The 27518-nt window shown below is 33.5% G+C and overlaps 4 protein-coding genes across 4 annotated transcripts; 2 read left to right on the top strand and 2 right to left on the bottom strand.

Moving 5' to 3' along the window:
* The first annotated feature begins 2480 nt into the window (after positions 1-2480).
* LOC149905139 (uncharacterized) lies at positions 2481-5323 on the top strand. Its single transcript, XM_090106446.1, has 4 exons — positions 2481-2538; positions 3304-3390; positions 3673-3723; positions 4149-5323. The coding sequence occupies exons 1-4, from the start codon at positions 2481-2483 to the stop codon at positions 5321-5323; spliced, it is 1371 nt and encodes a 456-aa protein (XP_089962572.1).
* A 28-nt stretch (positions 5324-5351) lies between these two features.
* Srp19 (signal recognition particle 19) lies at positions 5352-6928 on the bottom strand. Its single transcript, XM_090106445.1, has 4 exons — positions 6756-6928; positions 6502-6679; positions 6166-6305; positions 5352-5475 (listed from the first exon to the last, which is right to left on the bottom strand). Exons 1-4 carry the CDS (start codon positions 6809-6811, stop codon positions 5403-5405), a joined length of 447 nt encoding a protein of 148 aa, XP_089962571.1. The 5' UTR covers positions 6812-6928; the 3' UTR covers positions 5352-5402.
* A 909-nt stretch (positions 6929-7837) lies between these two features.
* wuho (tRNA (guanine-N(7)-)-methyltransferase non-catalytic subunit wuho) lies at positions 7838-9307 on the top strand. Its single transcript, XM_090106725.1, has one exon. It carries the CDS (start codon positions 7900-7902, stop codon positions 9013-9015), a length of 1116 nt encoding a protein of 371 aa, XP_089962851.1. The 5' UTR covers positions 7838-7899; the 3' UTR covers positions 9016-9307.
* A 5005-nt stretch (positions 9308-14312) lies between these two features.
* On the bottom strand, positions 14313-27518 carry LOC149905136 (uncharacterized). The gene is made up of 15 exons (XM_090106724.1): positions 27379-27518; positions 27124-27256; positions 25362-25566; positions 24877-25073; positions 24086-24335; positions 22715-22889; positions 22236-22375; positions 21615-22155; positions 20401-20585; positions 20033-20325; positions 16639-18586; positions 16315-16562; positions 16134-16230; positions 15884-16053; positions 14313-14720 (listed from the first exon to the last, which is right to left on the bottom strand). The coding sequence occupies exons 2-15, from the start codon at positions 27249-27251 to the stop codon at positions 14546-14548; spliced, it is 4752 nt and encodes a 1583-aa protein (XP_089962850.1). The 5' UTR covers positions 27252-27256; positions 27379-27518; the 3' UTR covers positions 14313-14545.

Raw genomic sequence — 27518 nt, 5'->3', positions numbered from 1 at the left:
AATCAAATGACTGTAATTTATATGTATTGTAGCACTGAAAGCTGGGATAATCTTGTGGTTTGTTTACTCTTCTTCTAACGTGTAAGCTTGAATGTTTTTATAAATAAAAGTGTAGCTATGTAAATAAATCGGTAGTATACGAGGCGTGACGACAGCCATACTAACTCTCGTCTGTAGGTGGCTGTAAATAAGGGAAGCGAGTATCCACTAGTATTGGACCGAGGCGCGGCCAGGGTTTCGGATTCGGGTACAAATAAAACAGGCGCTTTATCTGCTGGAAACTATAATCTCTGGGGTGTTAAGGGTAAACACTTCTCGGAAAACCTTACACTAAAATATTCTAAGCTTTGCTATAGTTTTTATAAGGAAACTTATGTAATCGTATTGACAATAAATTTACAGCAAAATAATATATCTAGTATTCTAGTAGGACGATAAAAACCCATGGAGGGTTGTCGCGTAAAAACCACAGGACAGTTCTTTGGCATATTATGATAATATATTATGATATTACATATGTAATTTGTAAAATTGTAAATCTGACATGATTAATAAGAGCAACTATGTAGTTTCTTGCCGAATCGGTGGTAAATGTTAAAGATATGTAGATACTTAATGACGTTTCAAAAGTGCTTCTAGATGAAGTCTTATTGAATAAATAAATGTTTGAGTTTGAGTTTGAGTTTGAAGATATTGAAGAAGGTCTTTACAATTTTATCATCGTACAAGACATGTGTTATTGTTGCCTCAGTCAGTGTTCAGGCAATATCGTTATTGACCAAAAAATTGTTAGGAATAAATCAAAATATATTATCTAATATTATAAATTGTATTATAATTTATCTTTAATCTTATAACAGTGCCACGAGATCTGCCTGCGACTTCGTTCATAAATTACACCTCTTGTTATCGCGAGACAGTATAATTTTTACCGTCCATTTTAAGTAGATACATGATAGAGAAATTTTACCACTAAAATTCATCTTATACAAAACATGTTATATAGTACATACGACGTCTCACTCGTAACTCGGATTCCCTTATCTGTTTGTCGTACCCACACAGCCTCGCCACTAAGTTTCACGTTAAACTCATATCTCCGATTAAAGATTTCATCCCGCGATATTGGACGATCGTAATATTTTAACGACGGACCAAACCAGCCCTGCAACTTCTTTGTTTTACTGCCCTATTTTATTATTTATCGAAACATTTGATGTTAAGGTACCATCAAATAAGTTTATGTGATTATTTATTGCTTTGGCGATACTTAAAAACCCAATTTTTTCACATAATTGTAAAATTAGGAAGGAAATTAATGTGGTCTAAAATATCATTAAAAACTGTTTGTCCGATTAAGTTTTAGTAAAGTCTATAGATAAGCAGCGTTTGGAAACGAGTGTTTTAGGATCGACTGCCAGTTGGTATATAGCCAAGAATTTTATTTGTCGCTCTTGGACCCATTCATATCGACTTTTGCTTATTCCTCTGTTTTGTGAAAATCGGACTATATTTCTCTTCGAAGTTTTGTTAATATACCACTGAACGTATTACAATAGTCTGGACTCTGGAAGTAATTTGAGTTGAACAGCTCTATTATTATCCAATTGGATACTACCTATGTTTAGGTATATTGTTGATTGAATACAAAAATGTTATTCATTTAAAAAGCGTAAGTGCTTAGTTTCTATGTGTTTAAGAATACTAATATGTATAGTATTAACTATCAAAAAATATCATAACTTCTTAACTACGAGACATCGAATATGAAACATAGGGTGATCTGGACCACTGATTGACAGTCTTTCTTGGGACACCCTGTTATACTTCAAAGAAAAAAAATGAAAACATAATATCCATACTAATATTATAAATGCGAAAGTAACTCTGTCTGTCTGTCTGTTACTCAATCACGCCTAAACTACTGAACCAATTTGCATGAAATTTGGTACGGAGATATTTTGAAACCCGAGAAAAGACATAGGCTACCTTTTATTGCGAAATATGTACCACGGGGTCCACGGGCGAAGCCGGGGCGGACCACTAGTTATGTATAAAATATAGATGCCTAACACATTACGCTCAATCTATCCAGTAGAGTTACACTCATAAAATAATATTATGGACTACTGGACACACGGACCACACGATAAATAAATTCCTATTTATTTATAGGACTACCTGGGCGAAGCCGGGGTGAGAAGGCTCCAGTTTGTAGAGCGAAAAATACATGATTTTAAACAATTAGGTATTCACTTAATTATTTCACAGCAAAGTGTTATGTTCTGAAAAATACGCATCTTTTTAAATCTAATCCTATAAATACAAAAATCATGGATAAGTACATGCAAAAAAGTGCAACTCTTGCGAATTCTTTGAAGGTTATTTATTTAATATGAATAAACGAAATTGTTAATTCTGCTTAAAAAGTCACGTAGTTAACGTGTGTCATGTGTTTATTGTTGTAAAGATGATTGAAGATGGAAATCCGTGCATTATATTGCTACGTTATTTTTAATTGTTTTTTAATGTTTCCAAGTAAGTTTTTTTTGTACTTATCCGCAGTCCTCTAATTATAATTATAGCCTTAACAATCAATACACTTGTCATTATACTTATAATTTTAAAGATTTTTCCTCAATGTTTGAGTCTAAAAATAATTTTCTCTTTGACCTTTTGTCATTCGTTATTTTATTTTTACAAAATGTAGAGTTTTCTATTAAAGCTATTTATTAATTAGAACTTAATTCAGTAATTATTGTTTCCACTATGCAAATTAATTATAAAAGGAAATAATTATTGTAAGGCGCTTATATGTTCATGAAATAAGTAAAAAAGAAAGTCTTTTATTCCATTAGCTCAAGGATTTTGCCTCTTGTTATGCTTCATTTCGCGTTTTAATAAGTAGTAATCACAGGTAGTAATTAATGAACAACAGTAACATTAATTTAATTTATTCCCACATACCGAGTATTTTTTGCATAGTATTTAAAATGAAATAAAAATCGCTCTTATTTTATTTATTAAATTCATTTTTTCGTACCTACCTTATTTTTTGTAAATTCTGAAATTGATTACAATGATTACAACTTACTTTTCTTAACATATAACTTAAACCTAAGCCCCGATTCTTAATTAGGTAAGTAGTGCGTGACAAAGCCTGAAAAGCCATCGATTCCCAATTCTGGAGTAGGTTTCTCTTCCACATATAAAATTATATTACATACCTAATTCACCTCAATTATACCTATTTATTTATAGACAAATAATCGATAAAGTTGTTTTAAAATAATCATTTTTCAGGTTTCGACGCAAAAACATTCTCCTTGAACGAAGCTATTGCAGCCGAAGCAAGAAATCAAGATTCAATAAAATTACCTCGAGTACCAGGTTCTTATATTCGTTATAATATCATATAATAATAGCTTTTTAGCGACATATATACTTACGTATAATTTAACTCCTTTCAGATCTTACAAAATAAAGCAAAAATAGCTCATGTTCTTGTTCAAGATATCATTTATTCACATTATGATATATATATTATAATGTGAATAAATGATATTCAAGACATAATAATTATGATGATAATTATTGTTAGGTAACTAGGTACAAATTTAATTTAGGTTGAGGTTGACAAATGAAATTTATTTTCATCTGTTTTTATTTCAGATACACCTTTAAAAGAAGATTATTTACCATCGCAACCACAAAGAAATAGGGGTATGTATTATTTTTTGTTTTATATTGCACACAAAACGAATAGGTACCTACATACATATTATGCACCTATGTATACACAACTGTTGTTTATATTTATTAGTAGGTAAGTGTTACTTAATATTTTTACTTCTTTTTTTATTTTAATTTTCGTGTTTAGAGTTGTTCTCTTATGTTTGACAAAATAAATTAATTTATTACATATGTAATGATTTCAATAATTACTCGAGCTGTTAGACACGTAGGTACCTGTCGTCATAGTCTAACAATTGGCAATTGCAGAGAAATCATAATTTGCATAGAAGTTAGAAAATAACCTATTGCTTTAAATTTGGGTATTTCTTTAAATTTACGTGAAATTCTTATTACTTGTAAATTAAAATCGTGTCAAATCGTATTGAATAAACTCCGTATTTTTTTTTTTTCAGATTTATCAATATTGCAACCAACGAGAACGTCTCCCTCAAAGTATAGAAAATCATTTCTTATTAAACCCCCAATTTTGCCTAAAATATTTAAAAGAACACAAAATCGCTTTCCAGTAAAACAAATTAAACAGACTAAACGAGAATCGGATAACCATGAGGAATTTAACCAGAATTACCTGCCGTTATTTAGGAGTCTTAGTGTTATTCTTGACAACATTCTCAGTACAGGCTCAGAGGAAGTCGTGCCAAGAAATAAATTTAAACGAAATCCAAAAACACAGGACGCAAACGACATTGTTTGCAATTGCGCCTATAGATCGACAACTGAATCACACTTATCCAGCTCGTATGAAGAGACAGTTGTTCCCACGTCTCTCTCCAATGAGGTCGAGACTGGGACTATCACCTCTACCCCGCTTACCTCCCCGAAGACCCATCGTACTACCATTAATAACAAACGCCATCTCAGACGGAATAAGAACATACCCATATTACCTACAAGAAATACCGCTAGCTTTATCAGAAACATTAATGGGTTCGGTGAGAGAAGCGGCGCCTCAGATATCAAACACTCTAAAGGAACTTTCACCAGGGATAATAGAAATAATGAACACAATACCAGAAGCACAGTCATTAAATCCATTACAGAAAATAGTGAAGAGAATACCAACTGTGATTCAGGAAACTGTTCAAGCCATGAATCCCGAGGAGGATTACGAGCAAAGGGACTATTTACCCAAACTTCAATTGGAAAAGGAAACCAAAATGCTGAACTCCTTCACACGTCCGTCTCAAGTATTGAAGGAAACCTACTTGAGCACGAAGAACAAAATCAACTCCCAAATCGAGGAATCGAAGCGGAAGGCACAGAACTTTTACCAGAATATGTTTCAAGAGTACAAGGATTTGAACCCGATAACAAAACAGAAATTGAACAAACAAAAGAAAAAGATTATGCCGCAATCGAGCGGTTTATCTCCAGTGCTAAGCGAGTCTCTAACCGAAATAGCACAAATCCCACAGAAAATAAAAAACATCGTGGAGCAAATGAAGCAGTAACTCAAAACTTAGAAGGCCCAAATAAAGTCGTCATGATATTCGATGGATACAGTGTCGCTCGAGATGTCAATGGTGAAAATAAAATGTCTGAAAAGGCAATAGAAATACGTACGTAAATTAGGATTAAAGTAATACAAAGTATAATAGTTTATTTAATAATTTTTATTTTTAAGAAATATATACAATAAAAATAAACTAACGACGTCCTTTCTTTCCTTTACTTTTGTTGGCGGTTTGCTGTGCTGCCTGGGGTTGTTGTTCAGCAGGTCTGAAACAAAATAAATGAATATGCTATATTACCCAAAAACAACAGAATTGATACACATTTTACTATTAGACATTTACATTTTTGCTTTAGAAAAAAAAAATGAATGCGTACAAAGTTATATCACATATATATTGACAAATTTGATTGTTCCTATTTTTAACATATTACCAAAAATTCTAAACGGTAGTTTTAATTCTTACATTGTTTTAAAAAATTACATTTTATATTCAATACAAAAAGCAGTCAAATCTGCCTCTAAGGTTTTAAATTACAGATAGTTAAGACTTAAGCATTTCTATTATCGCCAAACCAAATACAAACCTAAACTAGAGGTTATTTACATACTTGTATACAGTTTAATCAGTTGTAGGTCAGAACGATTAGTGCTGCTGTTTTGGATTTATAAATTTATAAAGGATAGAAAAAATTCGATCATGAGGCGGGACTCGAACCCGCATCCTTTCGTGCCATTCCGGGGCTGATGCCGGACCAACTCGGCCACTCGTGACTCATGTTTTAGATTTGTTTCTTTAATTAAGAACTAATATTATAACTACTGTAGGAGCAGAGCAATGCACGTAAAACAGCAGGGCACAGCTAGTCATAAGTATTTCAACCTACACAAACTTTAAAGTAAACATTGTAATATCATTTTATACAAATGTTTTAAAAGTATTTATAATATTGTACCTGTTCTGGCGAGTTTTTAACTTAGGTATTGAGTCAGCTAGGTATTTCATTACATCCTCCCGTGTGGCAAATTCTGACTTGATTGGTGAACCGTCATCATTCTTTATTTCCACTCTAAGCCTTCCTCTGTATAACATTTCCTGTAAAATAAGTACATTTTTATATTAAAGAATAGATAATAATAAGTTACTATATACACTGATATAATAGATGAAAGATTTGATTTTACAATATATGCTCGTAATGTACATACTTATGAACAGCATAGACACTCATATAATCCTGTTGGAGTCTTACAAGATACTGTCTGTTATTTCCAATACAATAATTATTTACCTTGCTACGCTCTCGTGGATACAATTTGTTTTCTACTCCAATATGTAACCCTGTTGGTAACAAAACATCTCTCATTTCCTGGTAAGTTGGGTTCTCGACGCATGCAGATTTAGGAAGTCTTCGTCCCTCTGCTAGAGTTTTTTTACTATTAATATAAGCAGGGTAAATACAAACCCATCTGAAATAAAATATATCGAAATAAATGGAAAATATTAGAGATACTCAAGGTACGACTTCGTAAAACTGGATAAAACCTTTCCACGTCAGTATGTTTCTTTTCAGGGCTCCAGGATGTAATCATAGAAGCCATATTTAACTAATACGGGAAAGCTGTTTCTAACACTGATTATACGAAATAAACTTTAATTTATAATAACTTTAAAAATGTTGATATTATTTCGTGGAATGTGGAATACAAATGTCAATAATTGCGTGACAAAGAGTTGACAATTGACATTAGACAAAGTATAAAAATATGTCAAAAATGACAACTTATTTCTATAAGGGAGCTATAAGGTGTGCATTGGCATTATGCTAGGCGTCCATTAGAGAATCCGTCTCTAAACTCGAGCTAATGCTAGGCGTCCACTAGGCGGATCGGGCCGGGCCGCATCGCAACGCAAAAATACGCCGGCCTATGTTTTGTATGAAACATCGTCCATTAGCGACGGATCGGGTCGGGGCGGGTCGCATCGCAACGGGCCGTCTCTAATGGACGCGCTGTTTTCTCCTGCGTCCACCTGTACGGGGCGCGGCGGACCGCCTAGGCGGATTTTATCTAAAAGATGCTCGCCGCTCACATGCCTGCCCGCCTGCCTGCGTCCACTAAGACGGGTCGGGGCGGGCCGGGCCGCAGCGCACCGCCGGCAGAAATCCGCCTGCGAAGCGATATCCGCCAATGCGTTGCGGCCCGCCCCGACCCGATCCGTCGCTAATGGACGATGTTTCATACAAAACATAGGCCGGCGTATTTTTGCGTTGCGATGCGGCCCGGCCCGATCCGCCTAGTGGACGCCTAGCATTAGCTCGAGTTTACGCTGTACAGCTCGTTACACACAGATTAAGACAGCTGTGAATACTATGTTATATACTTATTGTTAATTGTTCACATTTAATTTCAACATGTACTTGGTCTGTTAACTGGCTCCTTTGTATTAATGGGTTTTTAACTGTTTTTAACCTGCTTTATGAAAATTAAGATATAACTTTTCGGTCAGTTAGCAACACTTTTCGGATGATCATTTTCAATACGTCAAAACAATGTCAAAAATACAAAATAAATGTTTTATCAGTTTTAGGTTATGTACAAGTACAACATTAACATAATAGGTATTGTAATTGTTGGTATATAGCTTTAATATTACGCGTAAAAAGTAAAAACATTTTAAGTAATACACCATGCATTGCATAGCTGTAATCAATAATACAATTGTAGTTTCTAAAGGAAGTTTCATTGACTGTTACATCAACGATAAACATAATGTTATAAATTTACAAGACTCAACCGGTGCTGAAGAATATGTGTGTGATATCACTATTTCCAACGATTCTAAATATATAGCTATATTAACTTCGGCAAAGAACCTGATTGTGTACGAATTAACTGGCCTTAAATTGTATAAGTCATTTGTTCTGCCTAGAAGTGCTAGCAAAATAAGATTCGGTGCAGAAAATACTCACTTATTTGTGGCAGATAAGACTGGCGATGTCTTATTTTATGATATAATAAGTGATGAAGGTGGAACGAAACTGCTGGGTCATCTAAGTCTTCTCCTCAATGTTTTACAAAGCAAAGATGGTAACTATCTAATATCATCAGACAGAGATGAAAAAATTCGAGTTTCCAGCTATCCGAACACATATAATATACAGACATATTGTCTTGGACATAAAGAATTTGTTAATCACATAGAATTCTTACCACATGATGATAAATATTTAATTAGCGCTTCAGGTGATGGGAGCATAAAATGTTGGGATTTCATAAAAGGGCATCTCTCTTGTACTATTGAAACAAAACTGGATATAAGTGACCAAACACTCCAAATGGAATTTAAGAAAACCATGGATGAAAATGGCATTGAAGTAGATAGCCTTCCAATTGTGCACTTATCTGCAACTAAGTTAAATGAATCCACAAGCTTAATAGCTGTTACCGTTCATTCGTTAAATAGTATACTAATTTATAGTTTAGAAACAACTGAATGTAAAGTGAATTATAAATTAGTTGATAAGATTGTACTAAATTACTTTCCGGCTTGTATACAGTTTTATAATAACATCCTTTTCGCTTTTGACAGTAGCACAAGCAGTTTAGTTGAATTTGAAGTTCTATATGAAAATGACAAAGTGACTATTAATATGTTAAAAACAATTACAATGTTTGATGAAAAGGAAACTGCAACAGTAATCAAAAATGACTTTGAATATATAAAAGTACTTTTTAAGAGAAAGTTTGATAATGTACAAGAATATCAAGAAAGGAAAAAGAATAGAATTGAAAAATCATCATGAATCATCATCTAATCGTAGAGAAAATGGAACGAATTTTATTTTACGCAAAACTTAATTTGAATTAATACCACATAATACTACATAAAAATAGACAAATTTTATCCTCATCAATTATTAATGTAGAGAAATAAGCTTATTGTTAAAGTACTGCAATTTTTTTATGAGGTAAAACATCTTATCGTATCAATATCAATGATGAGAGTATGCAGAAATTTGATAAATGCATAAAATGTTTTTTTTATTATGATTATTTATTGTTTTTCATACATGTATATTTAAAGACAGGTTATTTTTATTGCGAATAAATGAAACAATTTTTAAACATGTGTTTGTTTATTTGTCATTACAATCCAACCAAGATATGAAGTGCACAATGTTTTACAAAAATAAACGAAATCTAAGTAATGTCTCAACATTCACCTAACAAGAAGAGCTAAGCCAAGTATCTATACATATAATAAAATCGTAGGAAAGTCAAAACTGTACATTGAATATTTTTTTAAAAGAATACATAATCCATGATCTATAATCGATATAGAAGCCAAAAATATAGTTTTTAGAATTTTTGTCTGTTTGTCTGTTTGTCTGTTTGTCTGTTTGTCTGTTTGTCTGTATGTTTGTCCGAGCTAATCTCGAAAAGTACTGCATAGATTGACTTCAAATTTTGCATGAATATTACTAACAGGTCGTGTGAGGTTTTTTTAAACATATTATCATGCTATCACCTCCGGGGGAGGAGCTGTGAACCTTTACTTTTCTTACGTATTCCGTGAACTACGACAGCGTACAATCTAAAGACTCATGTTTAAATGTTGTTTTTGAGTAAGCCATGCTATTATCTAGCTTTACACTATAAAAACTACGTCATATACGTTATTTGGGCAGAGAAACTGTTTAATGAATCTTAGTACTATAAAGACAAATTTGATTCAGCGCCATCTATGAGATTTCGTAAAAATCAAATCAATTTACATGTTAACACTACTGAACACAATGTTAAAAATTAATAATTTAAATATAATTATATTTATTTATTTAACTCTTTAACCCATAATAAATCTTCCCTTCCCTATAGGTGCGCTTATATAATTCGTGTGAATATACTACATTTTTAAAAGTGAGGGTAGATGTATATTATTTTAAGTCAAACTAGACACCATTACAGCTGTTAATCTAATATTGATTGTGTTCATTGGTTACATTTTTAAAAATCTTCGTGTTTTAATAATTCGATCACGAGGCGGGACTCTAATACAAAAAGGTTAGTTCGTTGATAATTATTATTCCTTCATCATTTACATGTTGTTAGTAAAAATATACTTTGACTGTTAATAATTTTGCTCAGTATTTATCTGTATGATTATTGCTTGGTAATTAATATATTTTCATGTCGTATACCTAATTATAAACATAAGTGTGATGTGAAACTAGCTGGATTTATTTTTACACACTCACAGTCTTATATTTTGTGTTAATGTTAAAATAGTATTAATAGTGTAAATCATAATATTGTTTCAAAGTTAAAAATATTTCCTTTTTTCTGATGGTGTTGCCATCGAATTAAACCGCGCTGTCGTTTCGTTCACAAAAAGTCATGTTATTAGGACCGAATATGTAGCCGCCTCAACTTACGGAAACGAGAGTAACCTGCGTTGTCTGTTAGTTATTATATAGTCGAATTTAACGTTACATGGAAATTGGAATCTAAATATATGTATACCTACTTATATTAAATCTGTAGAGGTCAATTCTGCACATGAAATATATTTCCTAAATAACTATCACGAGGTGATTAGAGATCGACATCGACGTCAAAAATGTTTGTCCGTCTGTCTGTCTGTATAACCGTTATAGAAACAAAAACTACTCGACGGATTTAAACGAAACTTGGTACAATTATTTTTCATATTCGTGAGCAGAGCAGCAACTCCATTTTTAAGCTTTCGTCGCGTGTGCGTTCTTAATGCGTGTATCTTAATGGTTAAAGCTACACAGAAATCAAGTATGAAAGAAATGTTCTCCATATTATATAAAAAATATCTCCCGACATCATAAATGTCTATCTTTTATGGTTGAGCTTAGGAGTTCAAAGCTCTCTGATTATATTTGTCTACTAGCTGTCCCCGCGACTTCGTTCGCGTGGAATAGTGACTATGGGACCTATGACCATGGGCTCAGGGTGGGGCAACAATAAAAAATCATTTTTATTTTCATGCTCCCACTCCCGCGCCCACTCGCACTCCCACGCCATATGCCACGTTCAGTCCCAATCCCACGCCCACGCCCACTCCCCTTCACAATTAGTACCTACCAGATCAAAGCCAGGGTAAGCGCCCCACCCAGCCCCACCGTGGCTACGCCCATGCTGAATTACTACTTAACATACAATTATTGAGTAAATACGTACAACCATAATGTACTGTTGTACTACCATACATAATTAAAAGAATTGTTATTAAAATTTCTTACTAAACTGAGCTAAAAAACTTACGTACCAAATTATTAAAGAAAATCAAGAAATGAAATGCCTAACCTATACCAAATAGTTACTACATATTGTAATTAAAAATTATGATTAGTATATAATATCGAAAATCAAAAAAGAAATGCCTAACTAATTCTACGTAAAATTTCTTTTAAATTATGTCATATTATTTTTTAGGAACCAGGGGGGGGAGGGGGAGAGGAGCAAATTCTATTTCCTTCCTTTCTTAAACGGATGTTTTTAATAATCTATGGTGTAGCCAGTAGCCACTGATCAGCTTAATCGATACTCAGTTTTTATCAAATCCAGAAACAAATCCAAATTATCTTTCCTGTCTCACGCACGTAACTAAAGGCTGAAGAGAGAGAGAGCACGTAACTAAACCGTTTAGACGAAGAAAAGTGTATAGAAAAAGGAATAAATAATTTCATAAACTTCCCGACGATCTTTAAAAATAAATTATAACTTTCATTTTTTTCATTCCCACTTTTACCCCTATGTAGGTATAATAAGTGGATGAACCAATTTTGATACACTTTATCTAAGAACCAGCGTCGGAAAATATTCTGCCTAACAAAAAAAACCGCATCTAATTCGGTTTACCTGTTAGCCAGCTACGGTGCCATAGACAGACACACACACACACACAGAAATACATAGCGGTCAAACACATAACACCAGTCTTTTTGCGTCGGGGGTTAAAAATATAATACGACATAATTTAAAGGACATTTTATGTGGAAAATTTACCTATACACCAGGGTAGATAATTTTTGAAACAAAAAAAAATCGCAGTAGGATGAAACCCATTAGAAAAGGATATGATAAAAATGTAAGGAAAAATAAATTACGGTCAATCGGAGTTCGGGAAGTGGGAGGGGGGGAGCTTTTAAGAGAAAAAAATGGTTTCTCTCGATTTCTCGATAAAAATAACACCTGCTAATTTTTTTCTACATATTTTAATTGTACAGACATCACTTTTCCACAATTTTATTATATGTATTGATGATGATGATTGAGATTATAACACTCAGTCCGTTTTAATTTTTATTCACCCGCATCAGTGCCACCTAAAAAATCTTTATATATCGAAATTCGAGCAAAGTTAAGAAAATGAGAAATAAGAGTTCTCAAGGATCGTTAGAGATAAGAGGCTTACTATTGACCGAAAACAACATGTGTTATGCCGAACCTGAAACCGCTTCACAACGAGAATTGCGGCTCACAGCTGACCGCGAACGGCATGTACTATCCTGTGAGACCGAAACCTTCACTGAGGGTATATATAACGTCTCACAGCTGATCGCAAATGGCATATTGTACTATCCCGTGAGACCGAAACCCTCACTGAGAGGGAATTACGTCTCACAGCTGATCACGATCGTCATATTTTATCTCGAGAATTCTGAAACTTTTACTCAATATGAAGACCGTTTGACAAATAATAGGGTGCACCATAATATTATTCGATCTCTCGAAGATGAACATGAGCATAAGCAATGACTAGAGTAGGGACGCGAATATTACCATTATTTGAGACAAGAACGATTAATAAGTTTGTTTAATGAAAGATTAAGAATTGAAACTATTGGTCTCTTTAAACGGACGAATAGCGAGAGGCCCGTCTTATTGCAAACAGATTTCGACATAGTCTTAATGACTTAGAGGTAAACATAGAAGATCAATCTACAAATTAGGTGGTGTGGTCCGACAAAATAATATAAAAGTGGGTTTGCTTATAACCTCACAATTGATTACAGATCATCTTCTGTATAGGCGATATTAACGTAGTATGTTCTTTTTGTAATGCTTTAAAGTGGAGTAAGGAGTCGGCTTTCGTTTGAAGATACGCCGGAACCTTTGAAATCACTACTTTTAGTTTTAGAGGAACATGTGCAATCTAAACAGTTCTTAGACAATATTAGCTCTTATAGTATTGCGTTTTAAATGATCCTTTGGTGCTCAACAATTATTAGATGCTCCTTTCATTCTTACTTTTAAGATACAAGGTCAAGTTTATCATTTGATAGGATCCCTTTTGCCTGAAGGCCAACCTAAGTTTCTTTAAATATATTTTGTATTCGACTACGACGAATAATCGAATACAAGAAATCAATATTTCTCGAATTTAAAACTGAACTCATTTCACAATTTTAGAACATGTTAATTCATCAGGTTAATCCGTATATATGCGTTTTAAATCGACATTAGAAGCTTTTCCTCAAGATGGTGATATTAATATAAAATTGGTATAAATGCCGATAGACGGAAGTCTATCAGCACTCAGGAATTCCCTGAGCGTGTTATAACGCCCAGGCCGCAGTATTACAATTTTTCCTACAGTAGGGCGACGAATGTATTTTCGCATAGCAACGGAGGGGAACTCGTGGGGGGTAAAGTGACGCGGGCCACGTACCACAAACATGTTTAGTTTGTGGTACCGAGCGCGAAAGAAAGTCATCGTGTTTTTAGTAAAGTTACAATGTAAACTAACGTAATTTATTACTTAGGTACATATTCTATAATGGTGCGCTCAAACTGTTAATCTACATTTAATTTAGATTATTATTTTAATTTCTAAGAAATGTAGAATTTAAATCACATTCATTTATGTTTTCCTCAGATATTCGATGTCTATGATTTTCGATGATTTTAAGATTTTCTTATCAGAGTATTCAATTTTAATGTAGTTAAATTTTATAAGAGACAATTAAGAACATTCAAAAATAAAGTGTCACGTATTTTTTTTAAACGACGAATGACGAAAAACGACCGAATCGTGGACGAAGTCGCGGGCAACAGCTAGTTCATAATATACTAACAAAGAAAAACTAAAAATACATTATCACAATTTTAACTAAACACAACAATTAAAATATGTTAAAACTGTTAGATTCAGATATTATTGCCAGTAACACAAGATCTAGAAGGCCTTACATTTTCCATGAAATTCATCAAATATAACTTGTATATTTAATAATACAGATTTACAATCATTATAATTCCTAAATGCAATAAATACAATTTTCTTTAATTAATTTTTATTTACCTACATTTAAGCACATTAGCAAAGTTACGGAGTTGAGAACCGAGACTGTCCATTTCATTCAAAACATTATCTACATCTGCTTTGAGATCCATGAGGTCAGGTAGATTGTTGCAGTCAGGCACATTGAGCAGAGTCGTAAATATTTTATCCCATAAACTCACCTTCATGTACCTATAGAACAAATACAGACATGAATATTGACACCAAACATTTTCCATAATAAACATCAATGTGATTATGGGCCGATTTTTCAATGCTTGGTTAAAACTTATCCGTCCAATAAAGTATTACACGATAATATTAAAATGTCACGTAAACTGTCAAATACCGGCAAATAGAATACCTTTTTAAAATGGTAGTTTTATACATTATTTGAACAAGGATTGAAAAATCGGCCCTTAGCAGTGTTGCCAACCGTACTATTTAAATCGTATTTATACGACCTTTTTGGCTTTGGTACGATGTACGATCGTAAATTCCTAATCGTACGCAAAATATACGATCTTTTCAAATATTAGAATAACATGGAAAAAAAAAATTCCGATTAATTTTATTTGTTGATATAAAAAAACAATAACAATCTTTTTGATTTGAACAAGACAAGAACAATTTTTTTTATTCATAATGCACTCATCCAACCATTTTTAAACTTGAACGAGCATTAAACTTTTTTTCGAATGCGAACGAGTATTCAGTCACGTCAATCTAATGAAAACAAAAATTCGAAATAAATTAATGATAGATACAGTGAATGGAACTTTGTTGGCTGCACAACATTTTAAGGAATCAGGATCATGTATCGATTTCCAGCCATCCAGCGACATGTTGTGCAAATTAAATTTAAGTATGTACAAAAGAATAAATTCATCGACTCTTGCATCTGATGTTGCGTGTATTGACTCTGATAGCGACTGATATTTTAATTTATATCCATACATGGCACTGCTGTGTAATATAATAATAATTAGTGATTTAATTATAATAGATAAATTTTATCTATCTAAAACTTTGTATTTCATTCTATTAAAAAGTACAATTACATTTCTTATTTAAATAATTTGCTGTAGTTTTATTGAATTTTTTAAAACATACTATTTTTTTTCTAGAATTCTTGGTAAAATACGATTTTCCCTAGTGTGTGATACGATCCTCTAGAAAATAAAGTTGGCAACACTGGCCCTTAGTAATATTTCACTGCACAGTAAAATATATGTTACTAATACAACAGTACACATCTACTGTGAAGAGATCAATCTAATGAAAATTTTGAAAAAATCGCAACTTGAATTTGCTTTTTTATCAGATGTCAAGTGACAAAATTATAATCATATTACCTGGGTAGTTTCTTATCAATGTTCCATTGACCTAAACGATTAGCTACCTTCATGTAGCTTCCCATTAGAATAACATGAATGGTGCCAGCCAAACAATACAAATCTGTTTGATATGTCCACGGTTTGCCTTCTCTCATCTCAGTGCATGTAAATCCTTCCGTTGCAATTAACTAAAACATGTTATAACATATAAGTTAATTCAATTCAAGGTTTCATAGATAAAAATAAACATACAAACTAAATAAATTACCTCTCTAAATGTTGTTCCCTCTGGGAACAATGACATGTCTATTGCACAACCTAAATCTATTAGCTGAAGGGAAGGAGTTCGCCATTCTTGTGTTGGTCTGTAAAATTATGGTATACATGAAATAACCTTAATGAACTCGTATCAACATGCAATCTAAATAGTGCTACAAAAATAAACTTACATTTTCATCAACAAAAAGTTGTCAGGTTTTATATCAGCGTGAATGATCTGCGCCTTGTGAAGATAATGGACTATGGACAGCATCTCCGATGTCAACAATATAACAATAAACTCGTTAATACATTTTGAGGTAGCTACACGTACTTTATTCGCGACATCCAACAAAGATCCATATTTAGAATATTCCGATACAAACAAGCTAGCATTGTCTCCAAGAAATGACGTCGTTATGTCCATATAACCTGGAAGCTGTTAAAAAAGTTGTAATATGGAAGGAATAATATTGAAACTAAATTCAATTTAAGATAGGTATAGTAATATTTACCATAAAGGGATCCTTTATTCTGGCTTTTATTTCTTGACAAATGTAAAACTCCCAAGGCCGACTTGGCTTCTGATATTTCACAGCAACTGATTTATTACTATGAAGGTCTAAGCACAAAAACACTGCTCCATAATTTCCTTTACCTAGCTGCTTTTCGACAGAAAATTTAGATCCTCCTACGGTCATTACTGTCGCTAGTTGCAGTTTGGGAATTGACTTTACTTCGTTATAACCATCTGCATGTGTTTTGTTCGGAAATTTCACATACTCTAACAATGAAGTTAACATTTTCTTGTTGAATGGATCAATTACTTTAGGAAAGTCGATGTCAGCCGGCCGTGGAATATCTGTCGTGTCTATCATGGATATGGAATGGTTTGATTTAAATGCTGCACACTCCATACTATTTTCACTATCAACATCCATGCCATAACCATCAGATTGGAAGTCCGAGTGTCGCGAGTATACAGATGAGATTCGGCTTTCCTTACTAACAGAGTCTCTGCTGTCTTCAGATTGAACGTCAACTCTATGTTCGAAATCTAACTGTCGCTTAGAAATATCTTTGTTTTTATCTATCATATGAGTAACTTTAGCGGATTGAATTGGCGTAGCAGGCTGAGCTGTCATACCATCTTTACTGTCTGAATCCGAAAGCCCCGAAGATGGCGGAATTTGCGCTTGTTCAGGACTCGATACATAGAGATTTTTATGCATTTTTTGAGATATACTTGGGCTATTGGTAAATTTGGGAGTATTTGCGTTATCTTTAGGTTCATTTCTATTGGTAATGAAGTTCAGGAACTGATTAGAAAATCCAACATCTGGTGAATTTTGTCCCATTTTAATATTCGGCTGGTCGTGTCTGATGTTTCGCAGTGCAGCTGTAGGGCTTTTATGGGGAGTTGAATTTTTAACAATAGCATTTTTGTCCATTTCTTCTTTAACTGTATTGTTAACATCTTGGCGCATCTGTACATCACCATACGATCCTTGCGATACATGCGACGAAGTATTTCTGAAGTTACTTTGTGATTGCTGAGGACTTTGGTAAACTTGGAAAGGCTGATTATTATTATTCATGCCATATCCAGATTGATTAACTTCAACAGGTTTAGGAGGATGCCTGTATGGACTTTGTACTGTACTAAAGTTGGGGCTAGTAGTGTGATGGCTAGTGTTAGTGTACATGTTTGCATTAGTATATTGACTTTGCATGCCGTGAAAGTTTTGCTGACTATAGGCTTGGCTTTGAGCTGGAAGCTGACTAGGTCTTTGGTAATACTGGGAGTTTTGATACTGTGGTTGATGGGTTGGGCTTTGGAACATTGCAGCTTGCTGTTGGTTAGCATACATGTTTTGTCTTTCAGGTTGATTAGCGTAATGATAGTCTTGTCTACCCGAAAAGTTATGTTGAGGGCTCATCATTGCGTGGCCTGGGCTACGATACCCCATTTGATTAGAATACGTCGGACTTTGGAAACCAGTAGGCACCGATTGAACTGGGGGCTTCATTTCATGGGGACTTTGCATACCTGGATGCTGTGGACTATGATATACATTAGGATTGGGACTTCCAAAGCCTTGCATTTGTTGCTGGTTTATCATCTGATTATTGGAGTATCCTTGTTGATAGTTATAATTTTGTTGAAAGTGCATTGAATTTTGTGAATTGTAACCATTATTATAATTTTGAGGTTTTTGGTACTGATGATCGTGTGTATGATAAGGCACGGCAGGAGAAGGCATAGGTCCCGCATTACTTTCTTCCCGTTTTTGAGATCCAGCCCTTGCAAATTGCCCATTTGGCAACCTAGCTTGGGCTGGCATAGATGCTCTCTTACTTTGATGCATTGGATCGTTTTGATTATACATTGAATCAAAGTTTGTTGTGTAACCAGTGAAGTTTGTTCTTGTGGATTGGCCAGAAGAGCTAGATCCCGATTTGCTGCAAAATTTGACAGATTTAGGGCTGATTTTTCAATCCTTGGTTAAAACTTATTCATCGAATAACATATTAAACTAACGTTTCAAAAAGGTATTGTAAGTGTCCGTATTTGACAGTATACAGGTGACATTTTAATATGTTCGTGTAATACTTTATTGGACGGATAAATTTTAACCAAGGATTGAAAAATCGGCTCTTAGAGCCAGCGCGCACGAGCAACTTTGTCTCCGCAACTATTTTGTCTCTCCCATCAATTTGTATGGGGAGTTGCGTCGCTACGTGCGCGCACTTTCATACTATACCATGGGTGGGAGAGACAAAATAGTTGCGGAGAAAAAGTTGCTCGTGCGCGCTAGCTCTTAATGAAAAGTGGTGACAACTACTGACTTATTATACTATAGTTGAGCCAATTTAATAGGCAACATTTGACGTCTATCAATTTTATCTTTGAAGAGAGGTAACCTGCTTAAAAACATCGATTAAAGTGAATTAATCGATACTGACTTGAAACATTTGTCAATCGAACTTAAAACACATTTATTAATATAAGATGATTTTTATTCAGAAGTAATCAATGCATTCGATTCTAGATGTCAGATTTCGATTTTTAGAGTAACGTCTCTGGTATTTAAAAAGAAAAAAGGTTTATTGACACAAAATTGTAGCGACGTCAGTTCTTTAATTCAGAAATTGTTTATTATGTTTAGAATGGTTTATCAGTAAAATGAAATCTTAAAATTACTTGTATCGGTCATTATTATTATAAATATGTAATCGTATTTGAAAAAAGTTAAGCAAATGTGCAGTTCTAACAAAACGAAATATCATGTTATTCAATGTCGTCGTTACTAGGTTACATTGTTGAATTTTATTGAACTGTCAAATGTTGCCTATTAAAATGGCTCTACTATAATTAAAAACTCAATGACATAAATATAATATTATGGTGGGTATAGACTAGTGTTTTGAACATTTATATGTAAAATAACGTTATTTCGAATGGTATAAGCTGTGATGTAACATTCCTACGAATCAAATGTTATAACTCACAATGTTGGTGTGATTTACTTATAATATTTTGAGGTATGGTCTATTACCTAGGTTACATTTTCTTTTGAATGTTTTGGAATAGAGGAAAGGTTTGTGTCGTCCACGTTCGTGTTTTTGTTCGAAAAATGTTACAGCAATATTATTTTTGCTTTCAACATCAGGATGGAACAAAACACTGATCATAGTGTTTGAGTAACAATAAAATATAACACAACAAATGTTCAATGTACCTACTCAAAAATAAATGTAAAGTGAATGCTAAAATCTATACCCACCCTTTGTTTTTCATCTTTACCTATACACTCATATTATGAGTTTTATTAATTCTATTTAAAAATGTTTACATAATTACAAACAAAACAAACTAAAAAAATGTACAAGGCAATTATTGCTCACCTATTATACTCTCTTGTAGCTTCCATGATAACAGAAAGGCCGCCCCCTTGATTATCTACAGTAACATGTTGATCAGTAGGTTGCTTGGTCTCTTCCCTTTTTATATTCTGTTCTTGATGTTCCATCACACTATCGTCTATATTGAACTTAGGCATTGTAGCATATTTACTCGACTGATCAACAGAACTCATAGGTTTTTTGAACTGTGACATATTAGGAGTACTAGCATCCTTTATATTAAAATTGAACACTTGAGTACATGATGGCTCTTCGTAGTAAGCTGTTTTATTTATCTGGAAAAAATTACATATTTTTTAATATACAATTACCTATTTTGATAATGTGATTAACATGCACAAAAAATATACCTGAGGCATTTGAGTAGGAGCATTAAATTTTTTCTCATTTTCTTTATCATTAGGTAGACTCTGCATTTCAGTCAGCTCATAGGTCTTCTTTGTATTCAATGCCATTGTCATAGATCTATCTTCATGTATATCAAATTTTGGCACGTCATATTGCTCTTGTACCATTGGCTGGACCATTGATGGTTCTAAAAATAATATTTAAATAAAAAAGACATATAATATAAGAGCCCACGACGGCCAGACTTTCCTTTCTTTCGGAAAGTTGAAAGTTTCTCTGTATATGTCTCCGATACAGATAAGAACGACTAGCGATTATCAAGTCTGGGTTGTGGTTACTTTGGCAGGAAACAGGTAGTAAGGGTGTATAAAATTGTACCTAACTTTCATTATAGTTTAAAAGCTAAATTTTATATATGTTACTTGGGGACCTATAAAAAGACATTACCTTAAGAGCCAGACAGTTTTCATGGTTCTTACATCCAGCCAGACACATTTAAAAAATAACTAACATATCATCAAATTCACATAACTACCTAAAAGCGTAACAAATATGAAATAACCCACTAAAAACATTAGTTAACTATAATTATTAAAAAAATAAAAGTATAATATATAATTAATAAAGTTATTACTTATCTTTTACTTAGACTTATGTTGATGGAATTTCACGTATCCCGATGACTTTTTTATTGTGTCATCGAGATACGTGAAATTTCATCAACATAAACCCCCGTAAAAGATAAGTAATAACTTTATTACTTATATATTATACTTTTATTTTTTTAATAATTATAGTTAACTAATGTTTTAGCGGGTTATTTCATATTTTTTACGCTTTTAGGTAGTTATGTGAATTTGATGATATGTTAGTTATTTTTTAAATGTGTCTGGCTAGATGTAAGAACCATGAAAACTGTCTGGCTCTTAAGGTAATGTCTTTTTATAGGTCCCCAAGTAACATATATAAAATTTAGCTTTTAAACTATAATGAAAGTTAGGTACTATTTTATACACCTTCACTACCTGTTTCCTGCCAAAGTAACCACAACCCAAACTTGATAGTCGCTGGTCGTTCTTATCTGTATAGGAGACATATACAGAGAAACTTTCAACTTTCCGAAAGAAAGGAAAGTCTGGCCGTCGTGGGCTCTTGATCTAATAGTTTTTATAGCACAAACCAGTGTAAGATGTATTAGTGTATGATTATCACTTACCATTGTCATTGAATATGTTTCTAAGCTCCCATCTGGCCTCTTTAGTATTCACAGTAACTGAATCTCCCAAAAGGTTACCCATCAAACTTCTATTGAATTCTTCCATCAAATTGTTTTTACCATAATTTGTACCATTTTCACCTCCATAACTGGGAGAAGTGTGTTGATTTAATTGATTTTCTTTATCTACTTGTGGCTTACGATTCTCATCAACATTCTTAGCTGCATGTTCACTGACTTCTTTAGAATCTAAATTAACAAAAACTTTAGGTTCCCCAGGAGAATGTATTGAAGAGACTTTTGTAAAATTTTGCAAACAAGGCGTACTTAGCGGCATCAGCTGCGACATATGATCTTGTTCACTATCCAAAGCACAATTTGCTAATGTTTCTAATGCACTACATTGCGCCAATGTTTCATTCATGTTAAATTTTTGCCTCAACTCCTCATTTGTTTCACTTTTGGGTTTAAATGTTTTCTCTAAATTATACTTTCTTGACCTTATTTCTTCTAAACTGTACTCCTTATCATTAACATATACCTAGAATGAAAAACAAACAATTAAGTAGATACACTTATAAACTTCAAACAGTTTTCCAATAAATATGTAGAAATAATTACCTGAGATTTATTATAACAGGATATTTTTGTTGGGTCTACAGGATCAGGTACACATAGAGGCACATTAAATGTTAAATCGTCAACACAATAAGGCAGGTGGTTGGCTGAAAGTCTAAGTTCGTCATCTGTATCTTCATAAGCTAATGAATGGGAAAAACATAAAATATATTAAAACATTGTATACATTAAATATTAATACTTTATGGGCAATATAACATTAAAGTTAGGTAAAGGATAGTTATTTAAGCACTTGCAAGGTTATTTTTTCTAGCCATCTATACTAATATTATAAAGAGGAAAGGTTTGTATGTATGTATGTATGTATGGTTTTCACGCATAAACTACTGGACCGATTTTGATGAAATTTGGCACAGATAATCTTTAGACCTTGAGAAAGAGCATAGGCTACCTTTTATTGCGAAATATGTACCACGGGCGAAGCCAGGGCGGACCGCTAGTTTTTAATAATTTTGACTTACGTGTGAATGGCAGTGGTTGGTGTGGTACAATATGCGAGTGAACCATTTTCGTTTTAGGGTTGGTCCAGATACCCACTTCTTTGTCATTCTCGATGTTACTGCAAGCTTGAACTAATGATGCAGGCCCTGGGTCCTCGGCCACAGGAATTGTTGCACGGGATGTTGATGGTGCATCCTACATAAGTATAAATAAAAAAAAATGTGTGCGTGTACTAGTGTACACACGTAAGAAGTGAAACTTTTTTATGACCTTATTTTTCAAAACATAATTCACTATACGAAACTTTACAGAAATACGTCAATCACGCGTGGTACGGATAAAAACAAGATGGCGCGTAACGGAAAAAAGTTACACTAATTTTTTTTTAACCCCGATAAAGGAGTTTCACTTCAATAAATAAATCATTTATTGCATAAAAACATGGTACATACAAAGATATTAAGATCAAAATTAAGGCGACTACACCACCGAAACTAGCGCCCCCCCAACATTTTATTTTTTTACTCCTAAACCAGATCAAATTTAAAAAATCTAGCTCGGTACTTTGCTAGTATATTACTTGTAGTATTTTTGGTATTACTTTTCATTATTTTGCATTCGGTAAATTAGGAGAACTTTTGATTACCGCCAAAAGTGGCCACTTTTGGCGGTAATCAAAAGTTCTCTAGAATAATGAACAGTTAGAATAGTGAAAAGTAATACCAAAAATACTACAAGTAATATACTAGCAAAGTACCGAGCTAGATTTTTTAAATTTGATCTGGTTTAGGAGTAAAAAAATAAAATGTTCGGTGGCGCTAGTTTCGGTGGTGTAGGCCTCTTAAAGACTGTCATCAAAATTATAATACAAGTTGTTGAATGTGGCTAAGAGAATATTGTTGTTTGTTATCTTATCTCTATAATTTTAATACATATAAATAAAAATACAGCTTTTGACTAATTATGTTCATGTAATTAAATATGCTATGGTATAATATAACTTTCCACTACTAGTGCAATAAGATTATCCTTACCCATTCCAACATGCAAAGAATCAAAGCATGTAATAATTGAACAGATTATGGATGATAGGCATCCATACTAATATTATAAATGCTAAAGTAACTCTGTCTGTCTGTCTGTTACTCAATCACGCCTAAACTACTGAACCACTTTTCATGAAATTTGGTATGGAGATATTTTGATACCCGAGAAAGGACATAGGCTACTTTTTATCCCGGGAAAATGACGCAATCCCGGAAATCCCACGGGAACGGGAACTATGCGGGTTTTTCTCTGACTGCGCGGGCGAAGCCGCGGGCAGAAACCTAGTAGGCTATAAATCAAAGATTACATAATTGGATATACAAAAATAGCCATTAGAAACTTACATCAAAAACATTAAGCATGACATTAGGATTTGGGTTTCTCCCATCATTTCCTTGCTGTCTCACCACTCCTGGTGTTACACTTTTAATACTGTCACCTATTCTTTGAACAGGCACATTAGCTATGTTACGCCTTTTGAATGACTTTAATGAAGTGAGAGCCAAACGGGTTTCCGCAAGAGCAGATGCTGCCTTCCTTTTTGTTGGAGAATCATCATGTAACATCCTCTGTGCAAAAAACAACTGGAAATTCCTGCAATTGAATATACATTTGTACTCTACAAGTTTGTATTTGCTACCAATAATAGTTTGTGAGAATTGTTTTATGTACACAATATGCATGCATGCATGTTACATAATATTGCAACTATTTGATCAGAACTTTTGTTTATTTGTCAAAAATTGTTTGATTGAATAATCACCTTTTTAATTACGAATGTGGAGATGTGGCAGACTAAACAAAGTGTAATGAAGTAATTTGATATTTACAACCTAGTTATTAAATTAATGCATTTGCTTGAACAAGGTCACAATTGTTAAAATGGCCATTCAAGCATAATTGCACAATTTATAAGAGACCATTAGAAATTTTCATTTTATAACAAGTTCAACTATAAATAACATTAAAATAAGTGGCAATCTTATTATAAAACATATATTTAGTCAATAAAGAAATTTTAAAAGTAAAACTCTTTATCAAAACTAGGAAGCTTCCTAGTACATTCCATTGATACCTATTTGCTGTAAAGGAGTCTTAAGATCAAATTTATCAAGAAATAAAATAAAAAACATACATATGCGCCTGTTCCAATTCGTCTAACGGCTGGGCTTTAGCCTGGAGTCCCAACATATACACTTGATTAGCTTTCTTATAATCTCCAGACTCTTCACAGTAACAAGCCCACGCTCTGTAGAACTCAGAACACTCCACACCAATCCCAGTGTTATGCAGCCTTTGATATATCTCCAATGGGTTTGAGAGGCAATCAATCTAAATAAACAATAAAATACATTTCATACTAAGTAAAAATTAGTATTAGTAAATTATAGCTTCAATATAGAAATTATAAGTAACATTATGTTACACACCTCTCTCTGTATTAGAATTTAAAATATATATCCAAGTAGTATTTAATATCAAATAAGTGAAAAAGTTATTCACTACTTAATACATATAATATAGAACTAATGGTATTTCATCAAATCATTACATTGCATAAGACTAAGAATATTAATTTCGAAAATAAACAGTATATAGTTGTGTTAATTAGATACATACATATTTAATCCATAGTTTTATAAGCCTTCTGTCTTGATAATATCTTTCATCCTTTTCAAATAATTGCAAGCAATCTTTAATTAACTTATCCATGTGACCTTCATGACCATGTTTAGGAAAAGATTGCTCTACCCATTGTATGTAATTAAACCAAGGATCTAAGGGGTCAGGTCCCTGGTAATGTCTGATAGCTGCTTCATGTTCTCTACAATAAAAGATTAAATTGGGAACTGAACAAAATGTTATAAGTTATTCCTATAGTCAACAAATTAAGTCTATATGTGCATTTATGTGAATAATATAAGTATAAAATGGTTATGATTGTTTATAACAAATACATCTGTTGAATTAAAGAACCTTTGGGTTGACTTTAGAAACGTGCGGCACGAATTTCGGCGCGATTTTCATTTTTATCGATCGATAATGATGCCCCGAAACATACATTAGCGGCTTTTCGTGAGGAAACGTGTAATTACAGAGAAATCTTTTTTTTTAATTTTCGAGATTATGTTCAAAATTGTTTGAGTTACATTGACAAAACTATAAGAATTGTGTTTGAAAGAGATAACAAATGTCTTAATGTACATATTAAAAACCATAGTTCATTCAAAAGCATGTTGCTGAGTGGACAACAATTCATATGGATTATTGGCGAGCATATGATTGTTTGGGGATATGGATATGCTCATAAAAAAGTTAATCACTCAGACCCAGACAACCTATTTGTTGCCCCTGACCCATTTGAGTCCCAGTGGCATGATGTAAAAAGATTTTTAAAAAAAGATAACTATAACCACCCAGCAAACTTCGGTGAAAATATTATAGAATATGTGGAGACGCTCGGTGGAAAAAATAAAATGGATCCATTCATTGCCATTGTAAATTGTATCAAACATGTATACAAGATTTGAATAAATAATTATTAAAAAAAATGTTTTTATTGTATGTATATTGCACACAAATTGTTAATCACAGAACCGAATCTGTCCACCCCGATTCCACGTGGTACTTGTCTGTCATACACTAGAGTGTATTAAAAAAGTCGGAGGCGCGGAGGAGCGTGGCGCCCGCGTGTGCTGAGGAGCAGGCAGAGTCAAGCGAGCCATAGTGGCTGAGGCTGGTCGCCAAAGGCGACCAAAAAGCCGAAGCTACGAAGGCGAGTGAAGACTCCTGCCTGCAACGAGGTACACGGGGGCAAGCGCCACGTTCTGCAGCGCCGGAGCAGTCAAGAAAGCCCATAATATTCGATACATTTCTAACTACATCACTACATACATGGTATAAAACAAAGTCGCTTTCTCTGTCCCTATGTCCCTATGTATGCTTAAATCTTTAAAACTATGCAACGGATTTTGATGCGGTTTTTTTTAATAGATAGAGTGATTCAAGAGGAAGGTTTTAGTATATAATTTATTATGTTTTAGACGAAGCGGGCGAAGCCGCGGGCGGAAAGCTAGTATAAATATAATCTCAAAAAAAAAATAAAAAAAAATAGAAGGGGGGGTTTCCGCACCCCCCCACTTTATAGGGGGTCTCTCCTTACCTCCCCCCTCCCTTTCCCTCCCCTCCCCCCCCTTAATTCGTGCCGCAAATTTCTAAAGAAATACCGAACCTTTAATTATTTCAACACATATCTTCACTTTAGACCACATCATCAATGGATTTTAAAGTAAATAAGACCATGTGTAGTTAACTTGTCCTATTGTCGAACTAATACGATGAAACCACTTTTTCTTAAAAATCGTAATAAAAACAAACTTACTCTTTTTGATGTTGCAGCTGTTTTTGGGCATCAACATCAGATTGAGCTTGTAAGGCTGTACCCAATTGCAAAAGGTTTCTGCCGCCTCTTAAAGGTTGGATATTTTCTTTACTTACATCAATATCCATCGTCACTGTAATACGAAACTCAACTATCACAAAAAATTGAGTAAACACATAAAATCTGGCCACAAATATGATTTTTTCAAAAGGTATGATTGCGTTAGAATACGAAAAAATAAAACATCCTTCTTGCCTTTAATATAAAGATATCACTCGTTAAACATATTTAAAGAAAAGCCGTATTGGTTATATTAATGTTAAACGCTTAAGATTATGCTTAATTATCCTGAAAAATAAAGTGTAAAAGCTAAAGCACGAATCCAGTATCAAATC

This window comes from Colias eurytheme, chromosome 10 (assembly GCF_061535395.1).
Source record: "Colias eurytheme isolate Ceu_HAF_F1 chromosome 10, ilColEury1 Martin Lab GWU primary, whole genome shotgun sequence".
Classification (NCBI taxonomy): Eukaryota; Metazoa; Arthropoda; class Insecta; order Lepidoptera; family Pieridae; genus Colias; species Colias eurytheme.
The sequence above is the reverse complement of the archived record's forward strand: the minus strand, read 5'-3'. Positions and strand labels throughout refer to the sequence as shown.

Coding starts and splice junctions, on each gene's coding strand:
- LOC149905139 (XM_090106446.1), top strand. CDS start 2,481: ATGGAAATCCGTGCATTATATTGCTACGTTATTTTTAATTGTTTTTTA. Junction 3,391..3,672: donor AAAATTACCTCGAGTACCAG/GTTCTTATATTC, acceptor TTTTTATTTCAG/ATACACCTTTAAAAGAAGAT. Junction 3,724..4,148: donor GCAACCACAAAGAAATAGGG/GTATGTATTATT, acceptor TTTTTTTTTCAG/ATTTATCAATATTGCAACCA.
- Srp19 (XM_090106445.1), bottom strand. CDS start 6,811: ATGGCTTCTATGATTACATCCTGGAGCCCTGAAAAGAAACATACTGAC. Junction 6,680..6,755: donor AAACATACTGACGTGGAAAG/GTTTTATCCAGT, acceptor ATTTTATTTCAG/ATGGGTTTGTATTTACCCTG. Junction 5,476..6,165: donor TTAAAAACTCGCCAGAACAG/GTACAATATTAT, acceptor ATTTTGTTTCAG/ACCTGCTGAACAACAACCCC.
- wuho (XM_090106725.1), top strand. CDS start 7,900: ATGCATTGCATAGCTGTAATCAATAATACAATTGTAGTTTCTAAAGGA.
- LOC149905136 (XM_090106724.1), bottom strand. CDS start 27,251: ATGGATATTGATGTAAGTAAAGAAAATATCCAACCTTTAAGAGGCGGC. Junction 25,074..25,361: donor TAAAACTATGGATTAAATAT/GTATGTATCTAA, acceptor TTGTTTATTTAG/ATTGATTGCCTCTCAAACCC. Junction 24,336..24,876: donor GAATTGGAACAGGCGCATAT/GTATGTTTTTTA, acceptor ATTCAATTGCAG/GAATTTCCAGTTGTTTTTTG.